Genomic DNA, 16,247 nt, shown 5'->3' with positions numbered 1-16,247 from the left:
ATCTCGCGCCTGTCTCGTCGCGTAGCTCGTCTCGGCGAGACACGAGACGAGATGGCTCGTCACGCGCCAGGGACACGTGGCACGTCCCCATGCGTGCGTGACGCCCACTCGCTGGCCCGCAAGTGGACTTCGTCACTGATGACGCAATAATTGGTTTTTTTTTAAAAAAAATCGATTTTTAATTAATTTTTTTTTCAAACGGTAATATTACCGTTAAATTTTTATTTTCATTTTTTACATTTTTTAATTTTTTACTCTATAAATAATTCTATTTCATACTCATTTCAAACGCAAACACACATCTATTCCTCTCAAATCCTCTCTATCACTCCAATTTCCATCTTCAATCAACTCAAACAAATGGATCCTTTTGAGCAAATGCGTCAATTAATGGAACAATCACTCGAAGAAGATTGACGACGAGAGGCGGAGGAAGCCGCACCACCCCCACGACGCTCCCGGAAGTACATCAATCGGAACCGGGAGGAAGTCGCCGCACGGTTAGTACGCGACTACTTCTGCGATAACCCGATTTGGGGAGATACCTATTTCCGTCGCCGTTTCCGCATGCGGAAACCGCTATTTCTCCACATAGCGAATACTTTGGCGGCCAGGGAGGAGTTCTTCCGAGAAGGGTTCGACGCGGTCTGTCGTCCCAGCCACACGACGCTGCAGAAATGTACTGCAGCCATCCGGCAGCTTACAACTGGACAAACGGCCGACATATTCGACGAATACCTGCACATCGGAGACAGCACTGGGCGCTTGTGCTTGCTCAACTTCTGCAGAGGCGTCCGGGCAGCCTTCAGTGACGAATTTCTCCGGAGGCCAACCACGGAGGATTGTCAGTTCCTCCTCAAACTGCACGAACAAGTGCACGGATTCCCCGGGATGCTTGGCAGTGTCGATTGCATGCACTGGCAATGGAAGAATTGCCCGGTGGCTTGGAGGGGTTCCTACACGAGCGGCCACAAAGGCACCCACCCAACCGTTGTACTCGAGGCCGTTGCCGACTACCGACTTTGGATCTGGCACGCGTACTTCGGGGTCCCTGGCTCGAACAACGACGTAAACGTGCTCCAACAGTCCGACCTCTTTACCGAAGTTTTGGATGGTAAAGCGCCGGCCATCAACTTCGTCGCCAACAACCGGCGGTATAAAATAGGGTACTATCTCGCCGACGGCATCTACCCGAAGTGGCCGACCTTCGTGAAGACGTGCGGCAGGCCAGCGAACCCAAAGCAGGCTCTTTTTGCGCAGAAGCAGGAGGCTGCGCGCAAGGATGTGGAGAGGGCGTTCGGGGTTCTCCAAGCGCGCTTCAACATCATCAAAGCCCCGACTCGTTCGTGGTTCATGGAGAGCATGGTCGACATCATGTATACGTGCATAATCTTGCACAACATGATTGTCCGAGACGAAGGACCCGATGCCGGAAATTGGTTCGACCCCGAATCCCCCGGAAGCTCAACCGCAAGTAGTCCGCCGCGAAGTGGAGCGCATCCATCTATACAAGAACGGTTGGCTATTCGGGCAAGGACACGCGACTCTAGCGCCCACACCCAACTCCAAGAGGATCTAATTGAGCACATTTGGGAAAATTTTGGCGGAGAAGATTAAATTATGCCATTTTTATTTTTTTAGAATTTTAATTATGTCTTCGTTTTTTTAATGTTAAGTTGTAATGTTGTTTTAATTTTAATAAAGTGTGTTTGTTTAAATTGAATTGGGTTTTAAAAAAAATTTATAAATTAAATTGAATGAATAGTAATTATGAGACGGTATAGAGACGGTTAAGAGACGGAGCGTTGCAGGTTCCGTCTCTTAGTTAAGAGATGGAGGAAAAAAGGACAGTGGGGCCCTCAAATAGTGCTCAAATAGTAGTTAAGAGACGGTTTAAGAGACGGTATAGAGACAGCGTTGTGGATGGCCTAACTCTGCTATTATTGCCCTTCATAACCGAAGGACATTATGCATCCACAAAAAAGTTTTAAAAAGTATAAAATCTTTCTTTTCATTATACTAAGCACCTTTTTTTTTATTTAAAATAGTTTTCGGCATTGAAATACCATTACAAAATCCAAAAACAAAAAAAGAGTCTTGTTATAAAAGTGGAAATACTATTCTCTTTACATTATTTTGAATCCTATTTGTTTTCTACAGTATTAACTAATCATACTCAAATACAGTGCACAAAATTTTATGTTAGTTGGGAAATTTTTTTTATTACACGGTTTAAGAAATTAATATGTTAAAAGTTAAAGTAAAGAGAATAAAGTAAGAGATGAAAAGAGAGTAAAATATGAGAGAAGATAAAGTTTTTGAAAAAAATAGAAATGACTCAACTACCTTGGGACAATACAGAAATATATACGACTCAACTACCTTGGGACAATACAGAAATATATACGACTCAATTACCTTGGGACAATCCAAAAAGTTACACGACTCAACTACCTTGGGACTGAGTGAGTATATAAGAATGAAAATATTGAAAAAAATGGCCAAATGTGTTTAATGCGTTAAATGGAGCAAGTATGACTTTTGCCACAATTAGGGCATCCACAATGCTTTGATTGGGTTCTGTTCTGAGGGACGAGACATGCATTACACGTTGAAAGTGTCCTGTCCCCAGCTTCTATCGAACCCAAGAGACAAGAGAGCGGTTGTCCCTATATGCCATCCCGGCCAATTAGCAAGCGGCATGAAGCCCACTCGCAACCCTGTGAGTCATTTCCAACCATTGTTATTATATATTTAAAAAAAATAGATAATACTATTATTTTTATTTAAAATTTACCTATTATTCATAATATATCCGTTTTACAACTTATTTCTTCCCATTCTTTTGTTTTTTATCCTTTAATATCTTCAATATTCATATATAACTACCTCATTCATTCCATTATTTTTTCATGGTCACAAAAGGTAGGCCAACATTCTGGATTTTCCAACGTCCACTCCCAGATCTCAAGATGTGTACATCACTCATATGTCCAACATGTCCGAGGCCCAGACCCAGTTGTTTGGTAAAATCCATACCATTGATGGCCAAGCCGATGTTGTGTTGCCTACGGATCCGATTGTCGGAAACAACCAAAAGACGAAGGCTTTTTACGAGAGAGACGTACAACATTTCACGTCCCCCAAGGGTTTCCTCGCCCGTCCTACAAGAAGCTTTGTGCTTATTTTGGAGTGGAACAAGTCAGATTGATATTTTGCCATCGTGTATTAGAGCATCCACAACGGCGAGCAGGACGACGTCCGTCCGTCCGTGCCAACGGCACGGAGACCTCGTCTGCCGCTGGCACGGCGCTGCTCGATGCATCGAGTACGTCCGTGCCAGCGAGCAGGTGGCGTGGCAGACGCTGATTGGCCAACGGCTATGCCGTTGGCAATTTGATTTTTTTTAAATCGGTTTTTAATTTAAAAAATCGATTAAAAATAAAAAAATATTTTCCCACTTCCCAAAAAATTATATCCGTTTTCTACCCACTTTTAATTTTTTTCATTTTTTCCCCAAAAATACACATTTTCATCTATAAATACCCTCACTTTCACACCCAAAAATTTACAACACACTACACAATTCTCATCTACATTCTCTTATTTTCATTCTCATCTACATTCTCTCATTTCCATTCTCAATCTTTCTTCCACTCCTACAACATAACAATGTCCGGCCACGACGATCACCCCCGGGCTCCCACGGTTGGAACCCCGATTGGTTCGGTTCACAACTGTTTCCTAGTCCGGAAACGAAATATTCGGCCCCTCCTCAAACTCAAAGTTCGGGAGTTCCGGGTGGCTACCGGCCTTACCCGATCGACGACCAAGATGCCCCCGAAGGGCTACACGGGTGGACACCCAAGCCTAGAGCGAGGTCGAGCGGCCCCTCCCAAACTCCGACTCCTCCTACTAGCGGTGTCCGCACACCGTACACTCCAGCAGAGATGAAGCAATTGTTCAAGGTGTTCTTGTCAATCTCCGAAGATCCGGAGGTTGGCACAAACCAATCCGGCGATCATTATTGGTGGCGCATCTGTCGCCGGTACAATGAAAACCGGCCGGCGGGAACAATCGAGCGCAACGAGAGTATGGTGCGCAACGCCATATACAGAGCCAACGAAGAAATCCAAAAGTTCCAGGGGTATTACCTCCAGGAAGAACGGTCGGAGGGGAGCGGCCGGAGCGAGGTCGACATCATCAGTTCCGCCTTGTCGACCTACCAATCCATGAACTACAAGCCGTTCAAGTACCTGAACATTTGGCAGGAGACGTGGTCGCATCTGAAGTATAGGGGAGGTGTAACATCCTCCTCTAGCGGCTCCTCCAAACGGTCAAGGTCGGTATCCCTATCCGACGCCGGCTCCGAAGATGTGCCTAGCCAACTTGCCGGAGCTAACTTGGGTAGCCCCGACGCCGGTCCGAGCGGTTTCCAACGCCGACCGCAAGGAAGGAAGAAGGCGGCGGCCAACCGCCGTCGCGCCGCGACTCCATCCGGCGATGCTCCCTAATCCGCTCCCGTTCCCGTTCCCAATGCGCCACCTCCACCTCCCACCAACTCGTTGTGGGCGATTTTGGCCCAACTCAATATGGCCGATAGGTCAACTATGACCCCCGCGCAACTTCGATCGCATGAGGCCATGATATTGGGTCTCCAAAAACAATTGGGGGTAGTGCCGCCGGATGAATAGTCTTTCACGGGGGTATTTTGAGCTTTTAATTATGTAATTTTTAATTTGTAGGAGTTTAATTATGTAATTTTTAATTTTTAGGATTTTAATTATGTAATTTTTATTTTTTAGTATTTTAATTATGTAATTTTTATTTTATTTGTAATTTGTAATATTATTTCAGTTTTTTTAATGAAATTTAATATTGTGGAAATGTTTTTATTTAAATTGAATAATAGAATGGTGGGACCCTCGTGCTCGTCCTTGCGGAAGAGCACGGCTGTGGGTGTTGTGCTCTTGCCTAAGAACAGGCAGAAAAAGTGGGGCCGGGCCCACAACCGTGCTCGTTGGCAAGAGCACGGTTGTGGGTGCTCTTAGAATTTTAAAATACATAATTATATTAAAAAAATCTAAAATATATTATGAGGTCCAAATGGGGATGCATGATATCTAATGCGTAATAATTAGAAAAATTACTCATATTAAGACATTAAGTCAATCCGATTTTGAGATTATAGTTGAGCATGGGGTCAATTCAATTATTCAAGTCGATCCGATTTGATAAAATTAGTATGGCATGGGTCATTGTAATACAATCTCATGCATAAAATTGTGTCAATCTAAATACGGAAAATTAGGTTAAAAATTTAATACTCCGTACTATTATTATTACCTACTAGTACTATAAATTTAGCGGTTATCTGCGGCGAGTTTTGAAGCTTCATCTCTGCGGCAACCGGAATCCATTTCCCACCTTAATCCTCTGCATCTAAACCCTAACCCCCAAATCCACCCCAAGGTCGGATTCATGATCCCGCACGTCTCCACCGACCTCCCCCGCCACTTCCCGCCGCTCTCCCACAATACTTCCAACTTCTCCACTCCTTCACCTATCACCAAGTCTCCGAGTAATGACGCTAATTCCAAACCTGGTTCAACTTTGAGGCTTTTTTTTCTTCTTTTCTTCTGTTTTCTTTTGACAGATTTTGATGAGCAATTCATCCGATTGTGGATCAGATGGAGGGGCAAATGTGCCTTTGAAAGAGAAGACGACCAAAGCTCAACGACGGGCGATTCAAGAGGCACAGCGTGCTGCCAAGGCTGCTATCAAAGGTAAAATATTTTATAATCAGCTTTTAAATCACAATTCGTCATATCACATTTATGTTCCCCACTTTTTCTATTTATTCCTTACCATTATGTTATTTTTGTTGCCCTGTTTAAGTTCTTCGCATGTTTTGTGCATCTCAACTGCAATCTTTTTTTGTGTTGTGGCTCTAGTTTCTCTTCTCTTGGAACATAAACACATTTCACTCGGTTAATTTTGCATCTTCCAGGTGAAGGAAGCAGGACTGCTAGAGTCGATTCAGCCAATGCAGGGAAGACTGTAAAGCCAGCTCCACAAAGGAAAGACAACTCTTCTGTTGCTGCTTCTGAGATAAAAAGGAGGGACAGTCAAACAGATAAAGGTAGGAAGAAAGATTTCCCTAATCCACGGATGCAGTTTGGTGATGAAAACAGATTTGACAAGACAAAGAAGCGGTCTGTAGTAAAACAAGCAGAAGCCAGGAAAATAGTTGAACTCTTTAGGCATCTACCTCAGTATGATCATGGTGCAAAGCTCACTCACCTGGAATCGAACTTCTTTCGATTAGCCCCCATCCATCCTGCTGTATACAAGGTATTTAGTCCGAACACTCTTGAATAATCTTGGTTCAAAGGGTCATCGATACTGAATTTATGAGATCTCCCGGACGTAAAATTAGTATTTATTCTCTTTGCGTAATGCTTGTGGTAACATGAACTTTTAACTCGACAGGTTGGTTTCCAATATCTAGCTGGGGATATATCTGGTGGCAATACCCGGTGCATTGCGATATTGCAAGCATTTCAAGAATCAATCAAGGATTATTCTACACCACCTGAAACATACCTTATTAGGGACTTGACTTCTAAAATAAACTGTTATGTTTCTTTTCTGATAGAATGTAGACCCCTTTCAATCAGCATGAGCAATGCAATTAGGTTTCTTAAGAGACGAATTGCCAGCTTTCCCTTAAACATCTCTGATTCAGAAGCAATTACCAGTCTTCTCTCGGATATTGATCATTTTATAAACGACAAGATAATTCTAGCAGATAAGGTTATTGCGAAGCATGCTGTGTCTAAAATTAGGGATGGTGATGTTCTTCTGACATATGCATCGTCTTCTGCTGTTGAAATGCTACTGTTACATGCCCATGAGGTTGGAAAACAGTTTCGAGTGGTGATAGTTGATTCGCGTCCCAAGCTTGAAGGAAAAAAGCTGCTTCGCAGGCTTGTGGGGAAAGGAATTAGTTGTACATACACTCATATAAATGCTGTTTCTTATGTCATGCATGAAGTAACAAGAGTTTTTCTGGGTGCATCTTCGGTGTTGGCAAATGGAACTGTTTACTCAAGAGTTGGCACTGCATGTATTGCTATGGTTGCCCATCAGTTCCGTGTCCCAGTCCTGATATGTTGTGAAGCTTACAAGTTTCACGAGAGGGTTCAACTTGATTCCATTTCCTGTAATGAGCTTGGTAAGATCAGGTTGTCCATATAAGAGAAGGTAGTTTAATTTGCATCGAATTATGCACTTAATACGCACACCCTTTTCAGGTGATGCTGAAATGATTTCAAGGGTTTCCGGTAGAGAGGATATCAATTCTTTGGATGGTTGGACTAGTAATGAGAATATACAACCCTTGAACCTGCTGTAAGTATGGTTTTAATATTGAGTGGTCATTTTATAGAAAGCAGTTTTGATAGTTAATTTTTTGTTTTTGGTAACAGTTATGATGCAACACCTTCGGATTATGTATCAGTGATCATAACAGACTATGGGTATGGCATGGTAAGTTCAAAAAAAGTTGGAGCATATTTTCATTATGAGTCTGCATAAAAATCTGCATTCATGAGTTGGTGTGTCGATTGACGTTGTATGTTGTGTTTTAGATACCAGCTAAAAAGGTAGCAGTTATACTCCGAGAAAATGACAGAGAATACTGGTTGAGATAGAGCTATGCATGTAGAGAAATCCAAGTGATGTTGTGCTAGAATCTGGAAAGGCCTTGACGAACTGACCCACCCCCAAGCTTATAGATTAACCAATTTTTTAGATGATATTACTGGCTAACAGACTTGCACATTTACTGATATTACAAGTGAAGAGGAAAAGATGGATTAAGAAGTAGAGCTAGCAAAGATTGAATTATGTTAATTGGAAAGCAGAATTAGGTGCTAGTTAGATTATTTATTCTGAATGATGTGTGTATAAACTTGTTTTTTATAACATGCGCGTGATATAATATCTTGTTATATATTTGAATGATGCAAATAATTGTTTTATACGAATGTATGTTAAGATATTTTGAGTATTTGATAGGAATATGCATATGAAATTTTTTTATGATGTTTTAGAATACGACACACATTGTACTGAAATTATGTAAATCACAGAAATAAAGATTATACTATGTATTGACCCGTTTGATAAGAAAGATGGGATATGAGAAGGTATGTAAAAAGGCTTCATGTTAAGATATGCAAAGATAAGATTTTTTTTCGTTGTTGTTTGATAGAAAAGAAATTATCTAAATTTGTATAGTATATTAAATAACATGGCTTAACTTAACAAATTGGTGAGTTATATAAACATGGTTAAAGTTATAATTTTGGTAAGATGGGAGAGGGCCCTTGTCTTATATTAGGCTTTGAGTTAAGCTTAACTATATCAAACAATTAAAAATATTCATATATAATTCTCTATCTTGGTATTACTAAGCTTAACTAGTAGTATAAAGTTTCGAGGTGCTTCTATGGTATCTAACCCTATTTCTTAATTTTAATGAGAAGAAATATTTTTTCTATCGTATTATTTCTCTTCTATAATTATTTGAATAAAATAGTCCAAATTTTACGAATTGTAGGATAAATAGTGATAATCATAATATCATCATTAAAGGATCTCTTATGTGATTCCATTGCACAAATAAATAGTAGTACATATTTATACTTGATAGGAAATGGACTTTAGTAGTGAATGGTTGCAGTATCAAACCTAAAAGTCTCATAACATTGAGATGACAAATGACACTATGATATAGTATTACTAAAAATACCATAATAAGATAACTGTTTCTTATCCAGAATATATTGCTTTTAATTACATGCTTCTATGTAAAACCACGATATTCATGATTTAGAAAACACACCATGTAATAGCAATCATAGCATTCATATCTAACAAATTTTCATTAACTAATAATAAATATTAATAAATGTTTAATAGAGTCTTAATTAACTTTATTGATTTTGTCTAAAGAAAATGAGTTTGTGCTCCTAGATTAATAGCAGACTGAAACTTGAACCAGAGAGGAGATTAATACTATTGTTTTCCTATATTCTTGAATTAGATAAAAATTGAAGGCATTTTGTTAAGATAGAACTTATATTTTAATTTTAGGTTAAATCTTAGTATTATGGAAGTGAAACAAATATAATTCTATGAAACGAAATTGGAGTAAATATGGTTTGAGTTTCTTGTGCATGTAGAAGTTTCGCATCAGGTGGAAAGATTAGCAGTTCTCATTGAATGAAACGTAAGAAACGTGGAAAATTAGTTCTCGCATATATTAACAAGAAAACTAAAACACAACAATGGGATCTATTTTTGAGAAATTTGAATGCTAAAGCAATCCATAACTTTTCCCATAACGTCTGTAGGCTACAAGGTGTCTCAAATAAAGTTTCACAAATATAACCTCCTGTGGGCTGAGGAAAAAGCTATAATTATAAAACATAAAGATTGATTGTATAAAATAAAGCTACAGACCGAACTGGGAATCCCTTCTAACTGGGACCTAGATGAAGCCAGGTCTTCAATGATTATTAGTTGCCATTGATTTAGTCCCAACTGCTTTGAATCGAAAATACAGAATTCTGGACGTTTTCGAATCAACGTAGAGTGTCTAAGTGACTCTTATAACAATCAGCCTACTCCAGATTTTACTTCTTTGTCATTAACCTCTTCTCAAGACTTCATCTCAACCACCATTTTTGAACGGTTGCCATTGGGGTGTTCAAAAATGGGGCGTAGTGCTGGATTAATGGATTCGCTATTCGCCCAACGTTAGACCATGCACTTCGGTGATAACTAGCAGTGGCAGGAGCATGGTACATAAGCTTCAGTAGCTGCCAAAGAAAGATATCCAAAATATCAGCCCTTCTCTACAATTTTGATTTAACAAAGTAGCATTTGAGAATCATACACTCCCTCCGTCATAGTCATGTTTTTCCATTAAGGTCCATCCACAAAAATTAATCACCTTCAATTTATGGCAATTTTTTCTCTCTAATGTGGTGAGTCTCATTCTCCACTAATAATATACTACATGCACTTCTTCTCTTTATATCTCCCTTCTACTTTACCAATTTTGCACTAAAACTCATGTCATCTCCTACCAAGACTATTGGCAGTGGACGGAGTGAGTATACAAAAAATGTCTATCCTGGTAACAGCAATAGCTCATTATAGTAGAAAGTTACTTCTGGAGACTGTATACTACTATTGTGGTGTCTCTCTGACAATGATCAGCTATAGGCACCAGCTCTGAAAGCCAGTATAAAACCTCCTAATAGAGGACGGCAGCAGGAGATAATTGAACCATTAACTATTGTGGAAACTCAAAACCATAAGAACTAGCCTATGTATCTCTTCCACACATACTACTAAAGAACCCATGGACTCGAAAGGAGAAAAATTAATACTAATTATTGCAGTTGTTAGCGGAGGTTGACCAGTAGCTAAAAATTTTAGAAACCTAAAAGTGGATAAAAATTAAGGAATAAAATAAGAGGAGTTATCACCTGCCAGTACATAAATGTTTGTATAATGTTGCGCTGCCACCTGCAGATAAAATTTGTAGTGAGCAAGAAAGTATCACAGCAAGAAATGGAAGTTTTTTTTTAGAGAAGCTATGACAAAATACATGAATTAAAGTAAATATATAATGAAAAAACTAGAAGTACTGACGATAACAAAGATATAATCAGAAGGAACCCAAGTCCAATTTCAGCCTGTGAGGAGAGAATGCTAAGGGTAGTTGCATTTGATTCTACCCAAATACAAGCATCTTCCAAGTATTTCCTGTAAAAGTCCCACCAATAAATCACAAACATATTACAGAGGCAGGCCTTCCAAAATGACAAGTGTGACCCATGCATAAAAAATTTAAAAACTGTTTCTTAGGTGGGTAAGCAATAAAAATATAAAAGAACAAAAGAATATAGGTATTCTGGCATTCCCTACAGATACGGATACAGCTACCCAAGAGACTTAGGAAGCAAGGACTCTCGACGGCATTATTAAAATCTTGCGAGTAAAATCCCCATTATCCCAGCTTAGAAAAGCTATAAGCCAAGGAACAAATAACAATGTGATATAATTCACCTTAGTTTTTCCTACATTTTCCTTATTTCTTCTCCCTGTACTTAACAATCCACAAGACAATCAAATATCCACTAATGTGTTTATTGCAACTATATCAAAGAGTAAATTACTACACAATCAATAGCCCCATTGTAATTACAGTTATGACTCTTTACAAAATATGGAGGTGTCAGAATTAACCTAAAACCTAAAATGTGTGCTTGGAATCAACAATGGAATACATGTAGAGAGGTAAATGCAAGCAAAGAAACGATTTGGTGGACTATGGTATTTTGGAAAAATGGATACATCCTATTTCAAAGTTCGCATTGCAAAGCACAACACGTGACTATTATGGCTAAAAAAGTGTATTTTGAGCAACTAAAGGAGAAGTACAGGCTTTCTTAATTACCTGTATATGGTTGATCTACTAAAGTTACTCCTCAGGAACTTTGCAACATGCTCAAGTGCCCGGCACATTATAGGAAGTAAAGCAACTGAACAGAATTAAGGAGCCAACTTATTATCATCGAAGAGAATCATCATATATCTAGTAACACAAGACAGAGAGAACAGACAGGTTGAACTAACATTTGAGAACCAGATGTGAGCTGACAAAGGTAAGGCAGTAGATTGAGTACATAAAATCTTTGGTGACTACCACCGACTGGAACCACACTTGCACAGCCTGCAAGTTCCATGCTCTAGGTTTCTGCAGACATTGATTAGTTATACTAAAAATTAAATGGCGCACTGATAAATTGTCAACAATCTAGGCATTACAGACATAGATGATATATTTTGCAAATAGGCTACTCTAGAACGTTACCCCGTATAGTGAATACAACGAATACAAGGAAGAACATGCAGTCCCAAAAAAGGAAAGCCGGTATGCCCGATTGGAGAGGTTCCTTGGAACAAGTGGAAATATTGCAAGGACTGCCACGATAAAAACCTGCCAGAAAAACATATAAATCAACATGAAATATTAAAACAATATTCCACCTCAAAACTATAAGCAAACCCCATCAGCTTGAAGATGATGAATACCTTCTCATCTTAATACCAAGAAATCTAACTTACCCAAGCATTGACAGAAAATTGGATTGTATGTTGATCCCAACGCAATGATGTAGAATTGGTTGGTGGAGTAGTTGATGCCCCCGATGTTCTACCAGAGGACCCTACAAGATGATTTTCCATAGGTTTCACATCAAAGAATAGCTAGCTTCAACAGAAAACATAAGACTGATAAACTAGTGAAACTTCAATCTCGTTCAAGGTAAAACGTGGAAATTATGACTGAGACCTGAACTCCTTTGGCGAGTATCGCTGGGGTTAGCAGTTGATGACGAGGATTGTTGCGGTGGGTTTGATGTTGTTGTCGACTGGGATGAGCTGCTGGTCGCCATTGCCTCGACAACTAGATCAGGGTCCTGAAAAATTAAAAACAAGATGCGGCTTTAAAATATCAAATAGAACCAACAAGCCACTAAATGTGGCCTCCACATATGATGATCATAGGGAAATTAAACTCCCACGGGGGGTTTACTTTTCATGATAGGATGGAAAGATAAAAATAACCGAAGCTAAACCCCAATCTACCATTACTTTGACGGATTAATTATATTTGTACTAGTTTAAGTATCTTATCTTATCCTTCAAATACTAAACCCAATGCCTTGTGGTAGAAATACATCAAGCAATTCTAGCATCATATATGTCTAAAACCTAGTGACAAGGAGAGCTTTGAGCTGCACTCAATGGCCATCTCTACATCCATGAAAACAATGAAGGAAATCGAGGACGCAAATCTGAAGCTCGAAAACGATAACAATCGGAACCTCACAAGTAATACCGTTCGAAAAAAACTGCATCGGAATTGAGTCCAGACCACATTCAACGATGAAAGAAAACAAAAACAGCATAACAAAATATATTTCTACTTGAATTGAACTGCGCACGGATCTTAAATATCTTCTCCAATACTACGCTAGAATAATATTATCAAGTAAGAATATAAAGGGGGGAAAAGCTACGAAAATAAAGCCCGATAGAAAATCCTGATTAGTCTTCAATAAGGATTATAAACAAGGTTCAATTGGGGAAAAACCAATTAAATCCCGATAAAACCCTGGCACAAAATGACATCGAAGAGAGAGAGAGAGAGAGATCGCACGATGTCACGCTGGTAGAACTTGCGCTTGTAGTGGTCAACGACATCGTTGCGGGATGCCAAGTGCGGCGGAATGAGAATATTGGACCAATAATCTGCCCAGCGGGAGTCGTTATCGTAATCGTAGGCCGCAGCCGCAATTCGCTTCAACTTCTGGGGATCCTCTCCTTCTCCACCACCCATCTTGTGTGGTTAGTTGCTCCTCCTTCAAGGTAAAGTAAGAACTGGAAATATAGATCTTTTGGAGAATACACGAAATCCCCTTTGTATAGTATTCTCGGCCGCCTTTCGCCTTTACTTTCCTTTTTATATTTACCCAAAAACATTACGTCAAATTTAGAAAATTATGCTCACTATATTAAATGGGATAAAATAAAGAAGACAAAAATAAAGCAAGGTAAAATTAGATATTATAGGAGTACTTTGTAAGAGTTCTATAAAATACTACACAATGAGTCAAAATATGAGAGAGCTTGAAATAGAATTCAAACATAAGTAAACAGGCAAAATGTATAATACAAAATTATCACATATAACATATGCTACAACACCTACCGTTAATAAAGATGAATTATTATATTTTTTTGTCTATTTCTCAGAAATATAAACTTTCTAATTTAAGAAATAATTGAAGAGGAGACTTGGGCTCAAAGTTGTCATTTCCCCCTGGTTAACGGGCCGATCCATTGAGAGTGTTATGTTGGGCCTTGGAATCCATTAGGCTATCTAATTAACCCCTATTACCAGCCATAACTAGGGGTAGGTGATAATGAGATAATCGTTGTTTCACTAATCCATTTTGCAATCTCTCTATGAACTGCAGTTCTATCGTGCATATTTTGGCTCCTTCGTGCGGCCATGATTTTTCCGCATAAAATTTTGGTATCGTGATTGTCTATTATTGAATTACTACTATTTTCTTGTGTGGCCATTTTAACAACGTAGACATAGACACATAGTATAACTTGGATTGGTGAACGAGATGGAGTAAATACACGTACGACCACTTTAATATAGTACATGAGAAACATTTTGGCGAAACAAAGTTAAATAAAATGTAGTAATGCTATTCTAATTCTGTCTTGAACAACTGGAGCAAAAAATCATTCCAAGCATCAATGGGTCCAGGCAAGCACCAATGCACGCAGTCATTAGCCAATGTGTTATTGATGACCGGCCAATGACCATATTTACTAGGATGTCCATCCGGCCGCAGCAGCATCGCCACCGTCGCATCAAACAGCTTGAACTTCCCTCCGCTTCTCCTCCCGGCCGCTTTCTGCGCTATCCTCAGCTCCTCCAGCTGTATCAGATACATCTCCAGGCTGTAATCCTCCAGCACCACCTCGCTCCTCCTGTACGGCCTCGTCCTTGCACAGTCCCCGCCCTTGTCCCACGCCGCCCCCTCGAAGTGCGACGGCGCGTACGTCCTCAGGAACGCCACGCCCCCGAAACCGGCGTCATTGATGGCCCGGAAGGCCGTGCGGAAGGCACGGCGGTAGCTGAAGTAGGAGGTGAGGTGGGTGACGTCGGGCTCCGGGCAGTAGAGGCACCCCATGCGGCGGCCGTGGAGGCTGAAGTAGGTGGGGCGGAAGAACCAGTGGCCTGCCGAGATGATCACGTAGTTGAAGAGGGCGACCTGGGAGGTCCAGTGGGGGTCGGGCTCGTCGAGGAAAAGCTCGTAAGGGCGCCGCTCGTCGTTCGGGTCGGTTTTTGCGGTTTTGACCAAGTAGGGAGACCAGAACATGGTAATGTTGAAATCGTGCTCTCTGTACTCGTACCGTTTGTTTTGGTCCCCTGGTTCCGACATGTCTACTGGACTGGCAACCTGGATAGGTGATCAATGGTGAGTCACTACGTCCCAAAATATAAAACTGAGACATGTAAAAGTGAATCAAAATATACTCCTATAAAGTTACCCTGGACAAGAGACAAATCAAAGACTGCATATGATTCCTGGCAACAGAATCGCCGACAAAAGCTAATGATAGCCCCCTAACGAGCTGCAGAAACTGTTGCGGGTCGAAAAGGGGCAGCTCACACTCGTCGGGCTTCCACCTCCATTTCAAATACCCCCGATCAGGCCGTCCGAACTTGAGACAATTCTGGTGCTCCTGAATTGCATAGCACGTCTCATTCGTGTAATACGGGCCATCCGGATCCGGTACCCATTCGCCCGAAAACAAGTCGCACTCATCCCCTTCGAAGACTCGGCTTCTTATTTTCCCACGATGGCTACTCCTCCCTCTCATCATCGCCTGCACCTTTTCATCTTCTCTCTGCCCTTTCCCAGATTTCATCCTCTTTCTTCTTCCCTTCGTTCCAAAAGCAACCATTTACTATTGAGGATTAATTTACAAATTGAGCATGCATCATGGCATTTGAGTGATGGAAGCACCTTATCATTTTTTTTCATTACAGGGGCGGGTTGGCGGTCGACGACAACGGCCGTGTCCACGCTGGCCTTGTTGTCGTCGTGGCAGTCGATGGAGCAAGGGTTTTCAGTTGGAGGGGCTTCTTCAACATGGGAAGTCAGGGTAATTGGATCCTCCAGATCTTCCAACCGCGGCGACGTCGTTTCGTACAACTTTTTCGACGAATCTCTTAATGCAGGGTAATATAAAGGGATTGTTAGAAGAATGATTAGAGCGATTAATGGAGCGAGCCTTGATGTTTTTCTTCGTGGCTGAGCCTTCCCAACGGGAAGGTCCGAAGCCTGGGATCTCATTGCAAATTATCATTACAAGATTTTGACGCCATGAGCTTTTTCAAAAACAGAAAAAAAAATTTAAAACAAAACTCTCTTTTTCTAATTTTATTTTTGGGAAATGTAAGGCGAATTTCAGGAAATGAGAGAGGTTTGAAGGAAAAGAGGTTGAAGATGTATGGTGCAGTGAGGTTGTAGAAGAAACAATGGTTTAGAATTTTCAATAAGGAAAACACT

The 16,247-nt window shown here is 40.4% G+C and overlaps 3 protein-coding genes across 4 annotated transcripts; 1 reads left to right on the top strand and 2 right to left on the bottom strand.

The window, feature by feature from the left end:
- Positions 1-5,285: 5,285 nt before the first annotated feature.
- On the top strand, positions 5,286-8,074 carry LOC121805310 (translation initiation factor eIF-2B subunit delta-like). Of its 2 annotated transcripts, none has more exons than XM_042205116.1 (7): positions 5,286-5,605; positions 5,691-5,786; positions 6,011-6,354; positions 6,493-7,237; positions 7,317-7,413; positions 7,491-7,551; positions 7,653-8,074. In XM_042205116.1, the coding sequence occupies exons 1-7, from the start codon at positions 5,482-5,484 to the stop codon at positions 7,713-7,715; spliced, it is 1,530 nt and encodes a 509-aa protein (XP_042061050.1). In that variant the 5' UTR covers positions 5,286-5,481; the 3' UTR covers positions 7,716-8,074. The 2 variants fall into 2 exon arrangements, with proteins under 2 accessions (XP_042061050.1, XP_042061051.1); XM_042205117.1 differs by having other exon boundaries at positions 5,290-5,581.
- Positions 8,075-9,366: 1,292 nt separating this feature from the next.
- LOC121802088 lies at positions 9,367-13,584 on the bottom strand. Its single transcript, XM_042201655.1, has 9 exons — positions 13,307-13,584; positions 12,437-12,563; positions 12,211-12,311; positions 11,957-12,082; positions 11,719-11,839; positions 11,540-11,624; positions 10,732-10,845; positions 10,566-10,605; positions 9,367-9,890 (listed from the first exon to the last, which is right to left on the bottom strand). Exons 1-9 carry the CDS (start codon positions 13,484-13,486, stop codon positions 9,738-9,740), a joined length of 1,047 nt encoding a protein of 348 aa, XP_042057589.1. The 5' UTR covers positions 13,487-13,584; the 3' UTR covers positions 9,367-9,737.
- Positions 13,585-14,369: 785 nt separating this feature from the next.
- LOC121803849 (protein trichome birefringence-like 19) lies at positions 14,370-16,031 on the bottom strand. Its single transcript, XM_042203438.1, has 3 exons — positions 15,723-16,031; positions 15,223-15,618; positions 14,370-15,131 (listed from the first exon to the last, which is right to left on the bottom strand). The coding sequence occupies exons 1-3, from the start codon at positions 16,029-16,031 to the stop codon at positions 14,370-14,372; spliced, it is 1,467 nt and encodes a 488-aa protein (XP_042059372.1).
- Between the last annotated feature and the right edge of the window lie 216 nt (positions 16,032-16,247).

The sequence above is a fragment of the Salvia splendens genome, chromosome 5 (genome assembly GCF_004379255.2).
Source record: "Salvia splendens isolate huo1 chromosome 5, SspV2, whole genome shotgun sequence".
NCBI lineage: Eukaryota > Viridiplantae > Streptophyta > Magnoliopsida > Lamiales > Lamiaceae > Salvia > Salvia splendens.
Note: the sequence above shows the minus strand (reverse complement) of the source record. Positions and strands in the feature narration are given on the sequence as shown.

Coding starts and splice junctions, on each gene's coding strand:
- LOC121805310 (XM_042205116.1), top strand. CDS start 5,482: ATGATCCCGCACGTCTCCACCGACCTCCCCCGCCACTTCCCGCCGCTC. Junction 5,787..6,010: donor TGCCAAGGCTGCTATCAAAG/GTAAAATATTTT, acceptor TGCATCTTCCAG/GTGAAGGAAGCAGGACTGCT. Junction 6,355..6,492: donor TCCATCCTGCTGTATACAAG/GTATTTAGTCCG, acceptor TTAACTCGACAG/GTTGGTTTCCAATATCTAGC.
- LOC121802088 (XM_042201655.1), bottom strand. CDS start 13,486: ATGGGTGGTGGAGAAGGAGAGGATCCCCAGAAGTTGAAGCGAATTGCG. Junction 12,564..13,306: donor AGTTCTACCAGCGTGACATC/GTGCGATCTCTC, acceptor TTAATTTTTCAG/GACCCTGATCTAGTTGTCGA. Junction 12,312..12,436: donor TACTCGCCAAAGGAGTTCAG/GTCTCAGTCATA, acceptor ATCATCTTGTAG/GGTCCTCTGGTAGAACATCG.
- LOC121803849 (XM_042203438.1), bottom strand. CDS start 16,031: ATGAGATCCCAGGCTTCGGACCTTCCCGTTGGGAAGGCTCAGCCACGA. Junction 15,619..15,722: donor TCGACCGCCAACCCGCCCCT/GTAATGAAAAAA, acceptor TTTGGAACGAAG/GGAAGAAGAAAGAGGATGAA. Junction 15,132..15,222: donor TGATTTGTCTCTTGTCCAGG/GTAACTTTATAG, acceptor TCACCTATCCAG/GTTGCCAGTCCAGTAGACAT.